The 20206-nt window shown below is 32.7% G+C and overlaps 2 protein-coding genes and 1 pseudogene across 2 annotated transcripts; 1 reads left to right on the top strand and 2 right to left on the bottom strand.

Annotated features, from left to right (window-relative positions):
• Positions 1 to 1016: 1016 nt before the first annotated feature.
• Positions 1017 to 4878, bottom strand: LOC146918810 (uncharacterized). The gene is made up of 10 exons (XM_085712031.1): positions 4024 to 4878; positions 3638 to 3905; positions 3472 to 3568; positions 3247 to 3368; positions 3078 to 3162; positions 2427 to 2714; positions 2227 to 2344; positions 1940 to 2128; positions 1651 to 1809; positions 1017 to 1527 (listed from the first exon to the last, which is right to left on the bottom strand). Exons 1-10 carry the CDS (start codon positions 4171 to 4173, stop codon positions 1297 to 1299), a joined length of 1707 nt encoding a protein of 568 aa, XP_085568157.1. The 5' UTR covers positions 4174 to 4878; the 3' UTR covers positions 1017 to 1296.
• A 335-nt stretch (positions 4879 to 5213) lies between these two features.
• LOC146918809 (uncharacterized) lies at positions 5214 to 6100 on the top strand. The gene has a single exon (XM_085712029.1). The coding sequence runs from the start codon at positions 5217 to 5219 to the stop codon at positions 5907 to 5909; it is 693 nt and encodes a 230-aa protein (XP_085568155.1). The 5' UTR covers positions 5214 to 5216; the 3' UTR covers positions 5910 to 6100.
• A 159-nt stretch (positions 6101 to 6259) lies between these two features.
• LOC146918808 (gallate 1-beta-glucosyltransferase 84A24 pseudogene) lies at positions 6260 to 19056 on the bottom strand (annotated as a pseudogene).
• Between the last annotated feature and the right edge of the window lie 1150 nt (positions 19057 to 20206).

The raw sequence follows: 20206 nt of genomic DNA, 5'->3' as shown, positions 1-20206 counted from the left end.
ACATAATGGCGCTATCACCCTAAAAATATACAAACTAACTACAATTTATACATAGTTTTTTTTTAAAGAACACAGTTTACATAGAATTAAAAACCATCTGTTGGGATTTACATTTTCAAATTAAAATACACTACTCCATACGAAATGTATTATTTTTAAAAACCATTTGTTGTCACTCACTCTTCTTAGACAATCAACTATATATGTGTGCTAAATTATCCTTATGTATCTATCAACTAATTGCTACCTTGGACTATAACATAGAATCCCTATTTGTCCATCAAAACGTTGAGGGTCCTAAAGAAGGGGACTAAGAAAATAAACAAAAAAAATAACATTCAACAAAAATAAATGTTGAGTGAAAAATCATGTGACAATAATGTTTTCAATTGAGGCCTAACACTGAATCAAACATTGCATCAAACATTGACATTTTTTTTCTGTTTCTTTTAATAAACCTCTAACCTGAGATTGGAATTATTTTAAAAAGTAATCATAAAACAGGTTTGACAACTTAGCTACTAACCTCAAACCCAATCATGCTCAAACTAAACAAAAGTTCCTCTTGCATTCCATTTAATTGAAGCTTGAATGTCACACTATATGATTTTGCAGCAGAAAAAAATTTATGAACAACTTTTTACATGGACTAACCAGATTATATAATTACATTGATGTCCCTAGGGGGAACAAAATTAAAAGGGATATTATATGCATCTAAGTTTTGTATAAAAAACAAAGAAGTAACATAAGGAAAATTATACAACTAAAGTCTTAAGAAATATGAAAAATTCACGGTGTGACGGCTGAAAAATAATAACCTCAATTAAATCTAAGCACCTCAAAGCCTATGTCATAATTATAGTTGGGTTTCTGCAAAATAACTATAAGCTCAATTAGATTAAAGCACTTCTTATTAGTGCTGGACACGATACCGTAACTGATATAGGATGCAAAAGAAGGCATTAAACCAACAGTGGTGTGGTGCACCATTAATTCAACAACAAACCACTACAACTGATAAGATTAAGAAATTAACGAAACACTGATCAACACTAATAACATCAATCATCCAATGCAAAATACAACACAACCACCACAAATATATTACAATGAAAGTTAACTTGACAAAACTGACCCATGGACATACAGGGCCAGCTAGACAGGCAATCACACCACATTACATATTACATTACCCCTGATACAACACAAACACAAACAAATACAATACACAACCCCACCATCCTTATTGAACAGAACACTAATTAAAGAAGCCAAATCCACCAACAAAGGAAATCACTCCTTATTGCTTCTCTTAACACCCTTGACAACACGTTTGGCAAGTGGAGTGACAACACCATATCCTTCATCAGCAGCAGCATCAAACTCCTCAGCCAAATTCCTCCTAACACTTTTGAGTGAACGTTTTTTCCGTGAAGCCTCAACACCAGGCACACCATCGTGATCAACACAGTTAAAATCATCACCCAAATGAACGGGGCCACCACCAAGACCAGGGGGTGCAACCTGATGCAACAGGACACAAAGAACAATTGAGAAGAAATCACACACCCACCAAACAATAAGCACAAGTAAAAAAAGACATATCTGCAGCACAACTGCATCATACTACATCATAGGAACAACAACCTCAACTTCAGCAGCATCATGCTTAAACTCGACATGACTTAATCCAGGAGACGGAGTCTGGGCAACAACGTTGGCAGCAACAACATCACATTGCGTCTCCTCAACAACCTCAACGTCTTCACCCAAATCACCAACACCATCAACATCAGCCAACCCATCCTAACCAGACAGAGAGTGAATCCGAGACTATTAAAATCCAATCATGGAGAATGCCAACACAAAAAAAAAAAAAACAACTGGAAGGAAAATCTAGCACCTAGCACACACAACAAAATACACACATACAAACCTTCTCAGGTGGGCAATCCTCCACAGTCTTTGCAAATTCAGAAATAATTTCGGGATCAACGCAAACCCTTTTAACCCTAAATGATCCATCATACACCACACTAACAGATGCATTCCTCTCGACCCTAAACAACATACTCTTGCCCTTTAGCTTTGCCATTTCGGCTGGATAGAATCCACCATTCTCAGCCTGGTAGACACTCAATATAATCAAAAGAATCATCGTAAAAACATCAAATAGACCAGCACACAACATAAAAAAAGCCAAAAACAATCCACTTCAAATACCTTGGCTGCAGACACCAATGCACTACACTCCACACCAAGAAGGGACTGCATGTCACCATCAAACATAACAAACACAGCGTCACCAGTTCCATCCGCCACAATAACCTTAGCCTTATACCTATCACATTACACACCAACAGATAAAATTCAGAACAAAACATAAATGCTGCTACAAACACGTGGATAAAGAGACATCACACCTTGGCACCATATGGAAAACATGCTTCACACATCCTTTGCAGTAGTATGCACCAGAATCAGCTGTAACCCCCCTATGACACCTACAGGCTGGATACCACCAATCCTCCCCTTCGACCAAACCTTCAATGGTCGCAAAAACAACAAAAGTCCCATCATCCTCAAGCTCATGAAGACCAGATATTGTTTTCCTTGGATACAGCTGCAAGAAATCCTCCCGGAAAGAAGGCCTAATACGCGGACCAAGCGCAGGCACAGGAGCAGATGACTCCACACCATGTAGAGCAACACTACAACCAAGAACAAAGTGATCAAAGGTAAAAACAAAAAAATACAAAAAAAAAGGAATGGGAGGCTTAAAACTCTTTCAAACAGTGGAAACCATGTCTTTGTTTCACAGCAATAATATAGGAAATAATTGCTTTCATTGCTGCAAGTTCTAACATAGAATGCATCACCAAATAAGATGCTTAACTATAAAAATGGAAACTAAATCAATTGAGATGCAAGGGCTGCCAACAAATATTGTTTTATTTTATGACAAATATACCTCTAGAAATAACCAATGCTAATATTAAAACATAACAATAATATAACAATTTCATACAACTGATGCTATGAAATTAGTCACGTCTTATACTATTTCAACATACCCCTCCCTGAATCTCACAGCCTCTTCCATAGGAGGATTAAGCCAAATCTTGGTAGTATTCATCACATTCTGGATTGACACCCTATCTGCAATTAAAAACATTAAAAAACACAATGATTATTGCAAATGCAAAATTACACAACCTATCCAAATCACACAACAGGACAAACCTCTGAAAATCTTAATCTTGGCAAACTGAACAACAACCACAGGCAACCCCTCAACAGACTTTTCCATCATCTTCTGAAGGGATTCAACATAACTACCAAACAAAGCACACTCAACCTTACCGCTGCATAAAACAAAAACAAAACGACCAAAAAAATACCTTAACTAAATATCAAAGGTGAATGGAACAAACCCAAAAAAATCATCACATGGAGCAAAGAGATAACCTATCATCAGTTAGCTCAAAAACAATCATCTTGGTCACCTTGCCATCCCTAACATACTCTCGCTCCGCAGATATTCCAGTCATAAAACCAATAACATCTACACGACAGACAACTGCATTCACAAAGGATTCAAAACAATACCACAAAAAAAAAAATCATCACTCACCAACCAAATAATCATGATCAGCAGATTGAGCACAAACATCACTGATCTTGGTAATTGACAGCCCATACTGCGGGATCATTGAACTCTCAGCCCTCTCAACCTTTGTCTTCATCTGGAAGATCAGCTTATAAGGATGAACTGTGGTACGGTATGAACCGTATCCTGGAGCAACAGAAAAGTATGACATCCTATAAACTCCCCCCTCAGCAAGCTTCTTCTGGAACACATACAGCAGCTGTTTCCTAACGGTGGCGTGAATCTTGGCACCCTAGAACAACAAACCATACAGTTTATGAGTTAAATTGCAAATCAGGAATGAAAGCAACACACCAATTCAAACAACCAACAAAACATCAGAACCTGACCAATCAATATAAACAAAATACCTTTTGATCGATCAACACCATCTCCAGGGAGTTAGTCTCGTCAGGCTTCAAAAACGATGGAACCTCCCACATCCTGAGGACACGCACCTTGATCCTCCAGGTCTCTCTACCGGGAACAATGTCAGCGAGACAATCCAAACCCTTCTCCATCTCAGAATGCGAGAATCCCAGAATCCCACAATCCCACAATGAATACAAACCCAGATTCAGAAAAATTCAAACTCAAAGCAAATTCAAACTCAAAGCAAAACAGAAAAACAACTGGAGATGTGGTGGAAAGCCTTCGCAAACACGCGTATATATAACAACCAAGGGATGGGGGCAAAACGGGTACATGAACAAAATCAAAAACACTAAGAGACAAAATCCAAGCAAAGATATCAAAAAATATTTGTATACGGACCCATATACGACAACAAAATGGTGCCAACATCACGTACAAACAAAATAATTTGAATCTTCCAAAGGGTGAAGACAAAAAACAACATGAATCCAGCCAAACCCTCAGACATTCTCTGCACAAACCACAGTCAAAGCCCTAAATTGTCGGAGAATGAGACAAATTAGGAATAAGGGAACACGACAAAATCCGGCCAAGAAATCAAAGAATTTGAATCTTCGAAAGGGTGAGGACAAAAAAAAAATACGAATGATGCCAAACCCTCAGACATTCTCTGCACGAACCACATTCAACCCCCTGAATTGTCACAAATTGAGACAAATTGAGACAAATTCGGGATCCAGGAACACGACAAATTCTGGCCAAGAAATTGGAGGAAAAAACATTACCACTAAGAATGGAGATGAACAGCTAGCAGAGAGACTATCTTCTCTTGTAAGGGTTATTGATTCTTAGTTTAAAAAAAGGTCATTGTTTGTGTTCCTATTAGGTCTTCTTACGTATTCTATCACCACTGTGACTAGTCATATACGAATCACATGGTACTAATATTATGCTTTGGACCACTTCTAGAGGCGTTAAATGAGGCAAAAAAAAATCCATTCATAAATAACATATATAACATGGTTTAAAGTTATGTTCACTAAATTGATTGATGTCATGCACCTAGCACCTCCTTATTCTTTGCTGCTTAATTTGATATCAACTAATTAATTCCTCTTATATATATATATATATATATATATATATATGAAAGGAGTACAACATCACTCCCATCCCATCTCATAGAACAATGGCTCAATACCTTAAGCAAGTCCTGTGCTTTGTACTAGCTCTGTCTGCTGTCTATGAAAGTGAGGGTACGAATTACATTGTGTCCAACAATGCTCAATCCAGCATCGGTGGTAAGCTGTTTGAGAAATATGTGGGCACAGAATATGCCAAAGAAACATTGAGCACTGCCACTGACTTCGTTCTCAAGCTTCTTCAGCAGCAGAACAACACTTCAGCAACAGAAAGAAAAAATGTACAGACTATCAGCTTGATAGTTGAAAAAATTGATGGGATAGCGTATTCTAGCAACGGAGAGATTCATGCTAGTGCAAACTATATTGAAAGGTACCCTGGAAATATAAAAAAAGAGATGACCGGTATACTCTATCATCAAGTAGCACACATTTTGCAGTGGGATGGAAACGGTGAGGCTCCTTCAGGACTTGTTGAAGGCATAGCTGATTTTGTGAGGTTGAGAGGTGGATATGCAGCAGAGCAATGGGTTTCTCCAGGGCATGGAAATGATTGGAAGCAAGGATATGATGTCACTGCTCGTTTTCTGGACTATTGCAATAGTATTAAAAATGGCTTTGTTGCAGATTTAAACAATAAGATGAAAACCAGTTATAATGATAGTTATTTCACTGACCTGTTGGAGAAGCCAGTTACTCAGCTCTGGACTGACTACAAGACTAAGTATGGCACCAACTAACTAGAACGGTTAATTGGTTAATAAAGAGACAATGCATTGGGTTGGGATAGTTAATAAATGTGCATGCCATTAAGGTTTTACATTTGGTTTCTATATTTTCCCTGTTATGTCATGCAGCTCACTTGTTGTAAAACTACTTATCATTTTGTAACAATTTGAATAATGTTTGAATTTTAACAAACTCTTATGAGAACTAATTTAACATTGATTCACACTTCAATCAATTTAAGATAATTCCTGTTCCAATTTTTTTTATTTAAGGAAAATATGATGAATAGCAGCGACATTAACCATTACGAAGCATCATAAATAATTGTTATTGATTATTTACCATCATCTTTACCAAAACGTGCTTAGTTTCTTAAAAATAAACTTGCTTTGTAAAATGGAAGAACCTTATTTACATCAGATACATAACCAGGTGTGATTCTTAAATTGCGGACCAGTCTAAACAAAATATTTTGTTATATTTTTGTTGGTTATTCTTATTCTTTATTTCAAGACACAAAGTACATGTAAAATATAGCAAGCTCAACACAATACAAGTTGTCAAGAAAGCTTTGGTCATAACTTGAACCTTGCTCCAGGTTGTCCCTAGCAAAATCAGCAGTTAACTAGTTTGATCGAAGTCAATGGCATGCTTGCTCCTCATTTCGATGCTTCTCTTCCTTATTTCATCGACAAATGATTCAATATTGCTGTGTGAAGAACCACCTTCTCTAATAGCAGTTTCTGCTTCCGCCTTCAAGTCGAGCACATTTTGCTTTATCTCCTTTGCCTTGGTTCCAACATTTGCCTCCAACAAACACTTGTTAACCTCATCTCTGTTTATCAATTCGTTTGCAGCTTCACCCTTACACATTCTAATCCCTGACTCCATGCACATCAACCAAGTACTTGGCATTCGTCACTTGGTCACCCCATTGTGGGAACGCCAACACCGGCACTCCAGAGGCAATAGCCTCCAGCCACAGTGAGTAACAAAGCAAGCGATTGACCGGTGTGCAAGAACCTGCTCCTGAGGACTCCAACGAACTACTTTGCCTCTGCTCCTAGTTTTCTCCAAAATCCCATCTGGAAGCACATGAGGTTGCTTGCCAGAATCTTTATGGGGAGGTTTCATTACCCAAAGGAAAGAAACTCCAGATTGTAGAAGGCCATAAGCAATCTCATCAATTTGATCTTGTTTCAAGTACACAATGCTGCCAAAGGAAATGTAAACGACAGAGGAAGTTGGCTTTGAGTTAAGCCATTCAATGCAGTCGTCATTGGGCTTCAACAAGTCACCACAAACAGTTTTGTTTTGTGATGACTTGAAGAGGGGTCCAACACTCTTAATAATAGGGCAATTATTCTTGGATGACATGTATTGAAGGTTGTCGCGCTCAAGCTCAAAAAAGGTGTCCATTAAAATACAGAAAGGTTTATGCAAGTTTTGGAACTGTCCATTAAAAAGGTGTCCATTAAAATACAGAAAGGTTGCCCTGGGAACGATACAAGGAACACATGATCTAAAATATCATTATCACACCCCATTTTCCCTTTAATCTCATTCATCTCTCTTAATTTGTTAATTAATTTCGGTGAATGATCAGATGATATATATAATAATCTGAGCAGATGTACATTTAATTTGAATTTTGAATGGCATGTATGTACTATAATAAAGAATGTTAGGTTGCAATCTCGATCAATTGGTGCACTAGAAAGTCACTATATCCTTATATATATATATATGCATTTGGACTTGTAGGTATATATGTACCTACCTCACCCCAATTTGAGTTATAATTAAACTGATGAATGTTGATGGAATATTAAATCCATTAGCTTAACATACGCTACATAATTGCAGTTTTTAGTACAAGGTTTGCCATCTTTAGCAGATAATTGAGCATATGGGGAATACCACAAAAATACAAATAATATAGCATATATATTTATTACTCTTAGTTTTCAATATCCCTTTTAACTAAGAAGTGAGTAGCAAACATCAGGATGCGAGTTGGGTCTGGGGTACGAAGCTCTAATCAGTAAGAGAGTAAAGAGTGAGTGTACGTACCTTATGGTAATGGCGAATGGTGTCTCTTGTTGGAGTAATGATGAGAATCCAAATTCTAGTCTTTGAGGGGGAAGAAGAGGAATATGTGTGCTGAGCTTGAGCCTTTGGCCAGTTCATAAAATATATATTGCACAGAAAAAAAATATTATTTAACATATATTTCATGCACAACAATATGAGTAATTTTAAATTCAAATAAAACCCTGACTTTCTAACATGATTTAAACTACGTATTTCACTTTATAATATTCCCCCTTATGAAAAAAGCACAATCAAACAAGATGTATGTATGCTCTAGTATAACCTATACACTTAAAACAATTTTTTGAGTAGAAACATATTATGTGCATCAACAACTTGCGCTAAAACTAGTGATTTAAGCAATGTACTGTAGCATACAAACAAAAACAAAATGGAATTTCAACCTTAGCAAAAAACATAGAGGAATGGGGGAGGGGAGAGAGAGAATTCCATTTTATTTTTAAAGAATCATTTCTGAATGGATTAATTTAAAGGATATGCACTCTAATAAAAATGAGTGTATATACATAGACATATAGGTGGCATACACCCTTTAAACCTCTACACATAAATGCAACATATGACAATATGAGTCCAAAATAACTACATAATCTTAGTTACACATTACCAAAATACTCACCAACATAGGATGTGTACAAGAGTGGTATGAAAAAAGGATGTCTACCTATATTTTCCCGATAAAAATAGTCTGTGTTTTTGCATGAGTCCAAAATAACTACATATTCTTTGTTACACTTGACCAAAATACCCTCCCACATATGGTGTGTACAAGAGTGGTATGAAAAAAGGGTGTCTATCTGTATTTTCCCAATAAAAATAGTCTCTGTTTTTGCATCATTTCTCTTTTATAATTGCACTTTAAAATTTATATAACATAAAAAAAAATGTTGAACTCTCGTCAGTGTAAAGTTGATTTATATAGATACTCCATTTGTTTGTCTTTAACAAAAATATTGTTTTAAAATGAAAGGTTAAATATATTTTTGGTCTCTATGAATATACCAATTTTTAACTTTAATCTCTTTAAAATATTTGTTGGACTTTTAGTCCCTTAAAAAAATTTCATCATCACTTTTGCTCCTTACTTTTTAGCCAACTCAACTCTAGCCATAATATTTTTTAATGAAATTTTCCAGAAATTGGTAGAATATTATGACAAACTATCTAAAAAAATGGAATTTTTTAACAAAATATGAATTAAGTGTATATATATATATATATATATATATATATATATATATATTTATGTTTTTGGTTCTTAAAAATTTATGTTTGATTCATATCTTGTTAAAAAAATTTAAATTTTATGTTCGTGATTTTTCAGTTATTAATGTGATATTAGTTATTTTTTGCTAATTATACCCTCTAATATAATTAAGAGAAATACTTATATATAGTCACAATCTCATATCAATATCATTTAGACACACTCATCAAATCAATAGTATATATATAAAGTAAGGTTTTTTATGCCACGTGTCACTTCCACATTCATTCTCAATATTTTTATTATTTTTTCTATTTTTAAAAATCAATATTTTATTTAACATAAATATCTCAACAACATTTTGATCTTATCCACTCAATATTTTCTTTAAATTTTTTATTGAATGACTTCTTACGGGACTCCGCCCCTCAAAATCCAAAATTCCATCGTTTAGACCCATTTTTCATTTTTTTTAATTTTTCATATTCTCAGAAAAATCCGAAAAAATTTGCATTAGTTTGATTTGATTTTTAGAATTTTTTGGTGCCATTTTTATATTTTTATGATTTTATTTGACAGTTTTTTAGCATTTTTTACTTAGTTTTTTTGTTGTTTTTAAAAGCAAAACTCAAAACTGTTGAAATGTGAGAGAGTCTGATGGCTGATTATACAGAAGAATTGTCCGGATTATAAAATCCGAAATAGTAAACATGAATTCGAATTTTAAAATCCGGAATGCACAAGGGCATTTTTGGAAATTTTACAGGGCGCGGGAGAAGGCAATATGGTGGGAAAGTAATAGTCCATGTTTAAAGGGACCCAAAACTATTACCACTTGGACTAATTCATTATTGATTTTGTTACACTTTTTATTGTTGCATTGGACATTCATCTCATCATTTATATTTATTTTTAATTTTTTTTGAAATATTTATATTTTTTTATGATATTATTATAATTGTAAATCAATAGTATATATATAAAGTAAGGTTTTTTATGCCACATGTCACTTCCACATTTGTAACGCCCTCCTTTTTATTTAATTATTTTAAATGAGTTTTAGAATATATTTATATGATTAGTGTGATTTATAAGATTTATGTGATTTATATGATTTTAGAGAAATTTATGAGACGTTGTGACTTATTTTATTGTTTAATAAAATAAGATTCGAAAATAAAATAAATATTAAGTTGTGGGGTTATTTTGTGTAGAAATATATTTGTTATTTGATGAAGAGATATATTTGTTATTTTGTTTAGAAATATATATATTATTTGGTGTAGAAATATATTTGTTATTTTGTGTAGAAATATATATGTTATTTAGTGTAGAAATATATTTGTTATTTTGTGTGAAAATATATATGTTATCTGGTGTAGAAATATATTTATTATTCAATGAAGAGGTATATTTGTTATTTGGTGTTAAAATATTATATACATATATATTTTGATGAAATATGCTATTATTGTTATATGGTGTATTATTATATATTTAGTGGAAGACTATATTTAGTAGAGAAATATTATTTATTAGAATGTGAGGATTATTAGTGTTAGTGGATTTGAGGGTTGGAATAGAAAGAAGAATAAGTTGTTGGGCCTAAATAGATTTGGGAAGAATATTTTAGTATTATAAATAGAGAAGCTTAGGTTGGAAAGAGTTTACCTTAAACCGCTTTTTGGAAAAGAGAAGAACAAGAAAGAAGAGAAGAGAAGAGAAAAGTCAAGAGAAGAGGAGAATATCTTAGGAAAAAAGAACGCTGCTGCTGATTCAGGAATTAATCTAAGGTGAGGATGAGACTATCTTGCATTAATATTAAGTTGTTAAATCATTAGATTACATCTAACAAGTTGGGGAGAGTTTGTGAGAATTTGAGAATTAGGGTTTTGAGAGAGATTTGATGATTAGATGATGAAAACTTGTTGAATTGATGTAGAAATTATGTACAGACCTTAGATAATCCATAGGATGATTATTGGAAGTAGTTTTGAGGTTATAACCATGAGATTAGGTGAAACTTGGAGAAAATCTGCATTCTGCCCGAATTTTGATATTAAAACCTGTATTGATCGGTGGGGAATTGGTCTTAGGTGTAAACAAGAAAGTTGTAGGTATGGATGTTAGCTTTCTAATGCCGTTGGTCTCACATCAATAGGATTTATAGAACTTGAGTTATGGTCAAATTACTGCACATAGGTCACAGTGAATTTTTATGGACTTTCAGCACAACTTTTCCGAATTTAAAATAAAAACTGGTATTGATCGGTACAGAATTGGTCTTAGGCGTAAACATGAAAGTTTTAGATAATTTTGTTAGCTTTCTTGTGGCTTTGGTTTGACGTGAAAATGATGTTTGGTCTGTGAGTTATGATGAAAATACTACAGGGAAGTCTTAGCAAAATTGTACGGTGACAACATTCTCTGTTTCATGTTTTTGTGTTTTGTTCATATGTTTCTGTTTTGAATTGATCTTTGTTGTAAACATGAAAGTTGTTGATATTTGTGATATCTTTCCAGTAGCTTTGGTTTGACATGAAAATATGTTGTGGATAATTTATTATGTTTTTACAAAGATACTTAGTGAATTATTGTCGATGTTTAAATACGATGTTATATGAAGTTGTTTATGATTGATGAATATGATGTTTTAAGATGTTGTTTATTATCATTTGATATTGTTATATTATGATATGACATGAATTATTTATGTGATCCATATGTTGTCAAGATGCTTAGATATTAAGATGTTAAGACGTTAAGATGATCAGAGTTGTTAAGTCGTCGAGTCGTTATGAAGTCATCAAGTTGTTAAGATGTTATGTTGTCAAGATGTCAAGATGTTAGGATGTCATAGATGTTCATGATGTTGTTTAAGTTGTCAAGTTGTAGGAAGATTGAGTTCATTGCATACTCATTAAAGTTGGGGGCTTTAGGCCCGGCAGCCTTTGTGCTCATTAAAGTTGGGGGCTTTAGGCCCGGCAGCCTTGTGCTCATTAAAGTTGGGGGCTTTAGGCCCGGCAGCCTTTGTGCTCAAACTACGTTGGGGGCTTTAAGCCCGGCAGCTTTATGCTCACATGTTGAAGAGCCTAATTACGCTCATTTATGTTGTTGATTGGTACCACATGCATTTGCATATCAAGAAGTTTTAAGATGATTTAAGATGTGAAGTTGTCGAGTTGTCAAGTTGTCGAGTTGTCGAGTTGTTTAGATGTCAAGACGTCACGTTGATAAGTTATTAATGAAGTGCTATGATGAATGAAGATGAATGATTATGATGTTTATGTTGATGATTGATTATGATGTTATATGATTTATGATAAGATGTTACGTGAATTATGATATGATGATATGTGATGTTTTATGAATATATTTATGACGATACATGATAACGTTGTGTTTGTACTTAGGATGCTATAAGTTGATGTTTATAATTATGTGGATATATGGGATTGATTACGAATTTGATTATGAAGTTATTTTCGGTAATGCTATGTTTTGATAATGATACTTATGTGAATTACATGTTGATGCTTATGATTGATATTGATGCTATGTGATGATTGTTGGTGACTATTATTTGATGTTATATAATGATGTTTAAGATTAGTAATTGATGATATATGAAGATGTTTATGATTAGTATTATGATAGTTTATGACTAATGTAGGAAGATTAATGATACTAGTTAAGGAAGTTTAAGTTGTTAGATATGATTAATGAATTATAAGATGTTTAAGTTGTTGAATGTACTTTATATGATTTATATGTTTAATATTATTGTTTGAGAAATCTCACCCCTCTGTTTGGAAATGTTGCTCTTCGTATGGGTAACTTGCAGGTAACCAGGATTAGTTGCGGTCGTGAGTGGACTCCTCACAAGTGTGTCTTAGGTGCTCTGATACGTAATGGGATGGGATTATGTCTTTACTTTCTGTTCCTTACGTATTACTTTATGAATCTTTCAAGAATTGATGTTGAACTAAGTTTTATGAAAATTTATATTGAGGCCCTTGTGCCAAAGATTATTTAAGTTGTCAAACTATTCCGCTGCGAAGTTTTAAAGATTATGTTGTTATATTTTTGAAGGATAAATTATTATTCCATTTACGTTTTTTAAGAAATGTGACATTCCGTTTTATGATGAAAAACTCTGATTTTATTTAAGAAATTTTTACGTTGGGAAAACGGGGTATTACAACATTCATTCTCAATATTTTTATTATTTTTTCTATTTTATTTAACTTAAATATCTCAACAAACTTTTGATCTTATGCACTCAGTATTTTTTATCTCAACAAACTACACATCAATCAATCAATCAATAGTATATATATAAAGTAAGATTTTTTATGCCACATGTCACTTCCACATTCATTCTCAATATTTTTATTATTTTTTCTATGTTATTTAACATAAATATCTCAACAAATTTTTGATCTTATGCACTCAGTATTGTTTATCTCAACAAACTACACATCAATCAATCAATCAATAGTATATATATAAAGTAAGGTTTTTTATGTCACATGTCACTTCCACATTCATTCTCAATATTTTTATTATTTTTTCTATTTTATTTAACATAAATATCTCAACAAACTTTTGATCTTATGCACTCAGTATTTTTTATCTCAACAAACTACACATCAATCAATCAATCAATAGTATATATATATAAAGTAAGGTTTTTTATGCCACATGTCACTTCCACATTCATTCTCAATATTTTTATTATTTTTTCTATTTTATTTAACATAAATATCTCAACAAACTTTTGATCTTATGCACTCAGTATTGTTTATCTCAACAAACTACACATCAATCAATCAATCAATCAATAGTATATATATAAAGTAAGGTTTTTATGCCACATGTCACTTCCACATTCATTCTCAATATTTTTATTATTTTTTCTATTTTATTTAACATAAATATCTCAACAAACTTTTGATCTTATGCACTCAGTATTGTTTATCTCAACAAACTACACATCAATCAATCAATCAATAGTATATATATAAAGTAAGGTTTTTTATGTCACATGTCACTACCACATTCATTCTCAATATTTTTATTATTTTTTCTATTTTATTTAACATAAATATCTCAACAAACTTTTGATCTTATGCACTCAGTATTTTTTATCTCAACAAACTACAAATCAATCAATCAATAGTATATATATAAAGTAAGGTTTTTTATGCCACATGTCACTTCCACATTCATTCTCAATATTTTTATTATTTTTTCTATTTTTAAAAACCAATATTTTATTTAACAAAAATCGGGTTTTCGGGCTACTTGATCGGATTGCTCCGAAACATCCCCAGAAAATCAGAAAAATTCAAGGACCATGACTCCCCTAGAAGGGACTTCTTACGGGACTCCGCCCCTCAAAATCCAAAATTCCATTGTTTAGACCCATTTTTCATTTTTATTAATTTTTCATATTCTCAGAAAAATCCGAAAAAATTTTACATTAGTTTTATTTGATTTTTAGAATTTTTTGGTACTATTTTTATATTTTGATGATTTTATTTGACAGGTTTTTAGCATTTTTTTACTTAGTTTTTTTGTTGTTTTTAAAAGGAAAACTCAAAACTGTTGAAATGTGAGAGAGTCTGATGACTGATTATACATAAGAATTGTCCGGATTATAAAATCCGAAATAGTAAACATGAATCCGAATTTTAAAATCCGGAATGCACAAGGGCATTTTTAGAAATTTTACAGTGCGCGGGAGAAGGCAATAGGGTGGGAAAGTAATAGTCCATGTTTAAAGGACCCAAAACTATTACCACTTGGACTAATTCATTATTGATTTTGTTACACTTTTTATTCTTGCATTGGACATTCATCTCATCATTTATATTTATTTTTAATTTTTTTTGAAATATTTATATTTATTTTTATGATATTATTATAATTGTAAATTTAAATAAATTCAATCTAATATACTGACACGTGTATTCGTGCACACAAACTTATAAAACTTATTTAATATCTAACCCGGGCAACGCCGGGTCTCTAAACTAGTACGTATTGATGAAAAGCTTTGAGCCTCTATTTTCAAAAAGAAAAGGAGGGCATTAAAGATAAATTGACTAGGCCGTAGTTTTTTTTTTTTTAAAGGAAGACTGGGACATGTAAACTCACACAATAGTTCATATTTATATTTTGCACATAACTAATATATGAATCTCTTACCCCACTTTTTCTACAATTTTAACATAGTAATTTTTTTTTAGAACCTCTGCATTTTACATTAATTCAATAACTTTTTAATCATTAATTGTTGTTTTATAATAAAAACATCTTTTAGTTCCTTTAACATGTGCAATTATTACACATGATAGACAAATCCTTTTTCTTAAGGCACTTTGCCAAATCACTTAAAAAAAAAAAGTAAGCATATATATAGTATGCCAACATGATAATTAATATATGTAAAAATTGAAAGAAAAAAAAAACAGAGATCATAGATATATATGAATTTATATATTGCTTGTTAGAATATTACATTGAGGAAGAACTAGAAGATTAGGATATAAGAATGACCATTGGAAACAATAAAGTCAAGATATATTAATTATTCCCTGAAGAACACACACAACATACATATATACAAGACACGATATATAGAATGCAGACAACCAAGTAGCCACTATAATATTTAAATTAATTCATATGAAATAGAGAGAACATTTTTTCTTGATTAAAATGATGGATGGAATATTAATGATGATAGCCATCTGGTAGTTGTTGCTTATGGCCTTCTCCAGGGCTAGGACCAGAGTTGTTAATCTCCTCCAGTAATTTCTTATTATGTGCTGAAGTACTGCTTATTACAACACTATTAGTATCATTATGCTGTTGTAGTGGCCGAGCCATCCCATGTTGGAATTGGAAGCTCAACCCAAACAAAATAATAACAATAATAGCAAAGTAATATAATTTCACTAAGCTTCCAACCATTATTAGGCTTGGAACGAGGTGTATGTGATCTTGCTAATGAATTGATGTATATATGATTACTACTATAGCTACTTGATATATATAGAAGAGCATGCTACATGCATTGCTATATATAGAAGAGTTTAATTGTTTTGAGACACCACCTCTTAATTTGCTAAAGTCTACGCTATCAAGCAAAGGGAAATTAATTAACTCGTTAAGCAATGCAAATTATTTGTCCTGCATACACTTTCTAGAAACAATTAATACAGGGAAATCCAGTCAACATATAGGTTGCTTCTATGATCAATCTTCTTCTACTTTAATTTGCAGGAACTAATCCATGATATATTGGTATATAATGTGTGCATGTAGATAGATCAATGTACGTGTCATGAGATTGCATAACAAGGTTAGTTAAATTTACCATCATACTTGACTTAATTACCTAAGACCACAAAAAGTTGATCTGATGTAAAATATCTAATTATGGTAATGTTTATCAAAATAACAAAAATGCTGTTTCCTATATGTCTCTATTTTGCTAAGTGGCTTTGAACCTGGACACAATCAACTTAACTCATGTGGTAGCTAGAGTGAATTTACAAATTTCAAGCAATCTCTAACAATTTGCATTTTATTTTACAAATAGCTATTTTGAGTGTAAAATTTGTTCAAATGCAAGAAACTAAGTAAGTGATCAATATATCACATGCATGAACCACAGTTTGTCTTATTCTCTCATTCAGCTACTACTATTGCCTTTTCAACCGTATAAACACTGTATACTTTTTTCTGGTGACATGAACCCTGACATTTACATTTTTACCCCACATATATCAAAATATCAAAAGGTCACCCCAATAATTTTCAATCCTAAAACAAATTTTAATATGCATGTTTTTTTTCTTTTGATGTTTTTTTATTTATAAAATCTAATAAAAATATTTGTTCAGAGGTCTAAACCAAGGGTTTTAGATGTCTTGGCCCAACCTTCACTTTTTTTATTTAATGTGGAACTTCTAAGTCACACTTGACATACATCATTTATGCCTTGGCCCATCCTCATATCATATGCATGCACCTTCACCATGTCTTTCAGTTCAAATTCAAAACCATAATCAAGTTGCGCATGACAAAGTCTTCCATTTGCATTTTTAGCATACTGTATATATGCACTTCTGAATGACCCTAACTAGGCCTTTGCTACATTAATTCTTGTCTCTCGAACTCATAAAGTGGATGCGCATAATGAATGAAATGACATATCCACTCAAATTATTTGGCATCATGCCATCATATATACCTTCCTTGCAACAATATTCTTCTATTTATGGTCAGGTTAGATGTATATGTATCTCTCTTAAGTCAGGGTAATACCTTATTTGTGCAGTTATAAGTATGATATGTTGGTTCTGTCAAAAAAAAGTATGATATGCTGGTTATAAATTTGGTGTAAAGTCACCCACACACCTTAACAAACATAAAAAAATCTCAATTATTTGCCTTATATTATTGAAAGTTCTAATGAATACTAAAACTTGCTACTGAATTTGTCCACTTAGAAATTTAAAATAATAGAATTGAATATCATTGACAACATTACATCCCTCGAATAATGATTCACTCATATTATCAGGGAGCGATAAAAAGAATCTATTTGGAAATTAAAGACTGTGTTAGCGAACTTGAAATTAAGCAAGATAACGATTTCGCTAATATTTCACAACAATGATTACGTTTTTATAGATAAAAATGCTCCGAGACTACAGTCCTATTAGTCATGAATGTGGTCTACAAAACTAAGTTCCTACCATCACTACTCGGCTAAACACATGTAAGACCAGTATCATCCTCAATGATAAGGTCTTAACCTTTTAAGACTCTGTACTTATTATGTACTTTTAAATTGGGGGTCTTATAGAATCCAAGGTCTCACTTAAGATCTCATTCTTAAGTGGGACCCACACTTTTTAAATATTAAAAAAATGATATGTAATGATATAAAATTAGTGATAGTTTTTTGAACAAGCAAAAATGAATTATATTAACACTGACACGCAATTGTTACAACACAAGGTGTGTCTTAACAATCACGAAAATAACACTGTCAAGTCAAAAATACAAAACACTTAGTCGATGCCCATACATAAAAGCGGGTTCGACCACCAACTATGAGTTCCGAAACTGAATACAACATTATTAGCTTTCAACCACCACAATGAATAAGATTTTACTTTCTCTAACAATTGTGGTAGTGAGCTTTGTTTATTCCTACATAACATGTCATTCCGATCATTCCACAAAATCCAAACACAAAGGAGCCATATAAGGTGAAAAAAAGATCTCCGTGATTTCAAACCACTAGCATAATGAATAAATTGAGGGAGATGGTCTGAAATAACATGAGACTCGACCCCTTGAATACCAAGCCACGCCCGCACCAACGACCAAAGAGCACTAGAAAATGGGCAAAGCAAAAACAAATGATCCACGTCCTCGACTTGCCCACACCCGGTAAGACACAGCCGCGCCTCCATTGATATAATTCCACGATTTGCCAAATTCTCTTTAGTAGGTAAACGATCCCTCAACAGACGCCAAGCAAATATAGAAACTTTTAGAGGTGCCTGTTTATGCCAAATTAACTCCAAATTTTGATGTAAATGTGGTTGTTCCTGCGATGTTAGTAAATCATACACACCACGGACGGAGTACCCACCATTCGGATCCGGTAACCAAAGCCACCTGTCAGAAGAGGAATCCTGCAAAGTAACAGTGAGTAATAGTTCCCTACACTCCTCTACCAATTCTTCCTCCCGCTCCCACAAACGACGGCGCCACTGCCACGCCTCCCCTCCTACCTCCACACCCATAAATTAGTGATAGTTGATTAGTGAGTCTTGTTTAAGAAATAGGTGTGAGATGTTGGGTTAGAGGGATTGAGTGTTTATTAGGTACTACTTTTAAAAAATCATAAATGAATGATATGTACATGTGGAACTCATTTAAGTATTTATTGTGAATGATATAATATGTAAAATGTTATGTTGCCTAGTGTTTGCGACACCCCACGGTTTATATTACTCTTACATGCTATGTTTTCATTTCGGGTATCTCATCCACTTATCTCTCTCTTTTGCCATGCTTCCTAGATTATAGTCGTGTTTGTTCCCTCTTAGCTAAAAAAAGGTTTGTAATAGAAATATTCAATTCTTCTAGCCTTGATCAGTTCTAACGTTCTTACTACCCTTTGATCGTTTTTTATTTTGAAGAGGAGTGATATTTGTACAATCAATTTTAGACAACTTTTGTGACAACCACTTTTCCTCTCTTCTTATTGGATAAAAACAATGTGTGTGTGTGTATATATATATATATATATATATATATATATATATATATATATATATATATATATATATATATATATATATATATGAGTCAGGATCCGTTGACACCAGGTGTAAGTCTAAAACCAAATCTCAACCGTTATAATGATTTGATCTAACGACTCATATTATGTCAATAATAAATAAAAAGGATGCACATTAAGATGGTAATAGGAGATTAAGATTATATAAGATACTCTTTGATTTTCTTCTTTCAAAAAAAAAAAGGATACTCTTTGATTTGCTATTAACAATTAATTATTAGATACTCGTGGTCTCGTTCTGCCATTAAAATTCATAACCATGTTTACACGGATCGTCTAATTTTGAGCTTTTTTCCGTCGACAGGTAGACAATAAACAATTCTTCTACACCTACCAAATAAAGTAACGATGATTAATCTCATAACCATCTTTTCTTCTTAAATAGAGAAAATTCAATAACGGTGTGGTTAAATTGAAAACCAAAATACATTAAAATTCAAATCCATATAACATTACAATTCAAAACCATGGTCCACGATTACGAGGATTGACATTAGTTTGAAAACCCGTTTAAGTATTGGAGAAGAAAATTCAGAAGTTTGAAGAGTTTTCCAACCGAGAAGAAACAGTTGATAGCTTTTTTTTAGGAG

The sequence above is a fragment of the Medicago sativa genome, chromosome 5 (assembly GCF_051527215.1).
Source record: "Medicago sativa cultivar Bolivia chromosome 5, Bolivia_mono, whole genome shotgun sequence".
In the NCBI taxonomy this organism is placed as follows: Eukaryota; Viridiplantae; Streptophyta; class Magnoliopsida; order Fabales; family Fabaceae; genus Medicago; species Medicago sativa.
This window is presented reverse-complemented; position numbering and strand designations above follow the sequence as displayed.

Excerpts from the sequence above, each read along its gene's own strand:
- LOC146918809 (XM_085712029.1), top strand. The coding sequence starts at position 5,217 with ATGGCTCAATACCTTAAGCAAGTCCTGTGCTTTGTACTAGCTCTGTCT.
- LOC146918810 (XM_085712031.1), bottom strand. The coding sequence starts at position 4,173 with ATGGAGAAGGGTTTGGATTGTCTCGCTGACATTGTTCCCGGTAGAGAG. Across the intron at positions 2,715-3,077 it reads GCTGTGAGATTCAGGGAGGG|TGTTGCTCTACATGGTGTGG; the intron begins GTATGTTGAAAT and ends TCTTGGTTGTAG. Across the intron at positions 1,810-1,939 it reads AGGATTGCCCACCTGAGAAG|GATGGGTTGGCTGATGTTGA; the intron begins GTTTGTATGTGT and ends CTGTCTGGTTAG.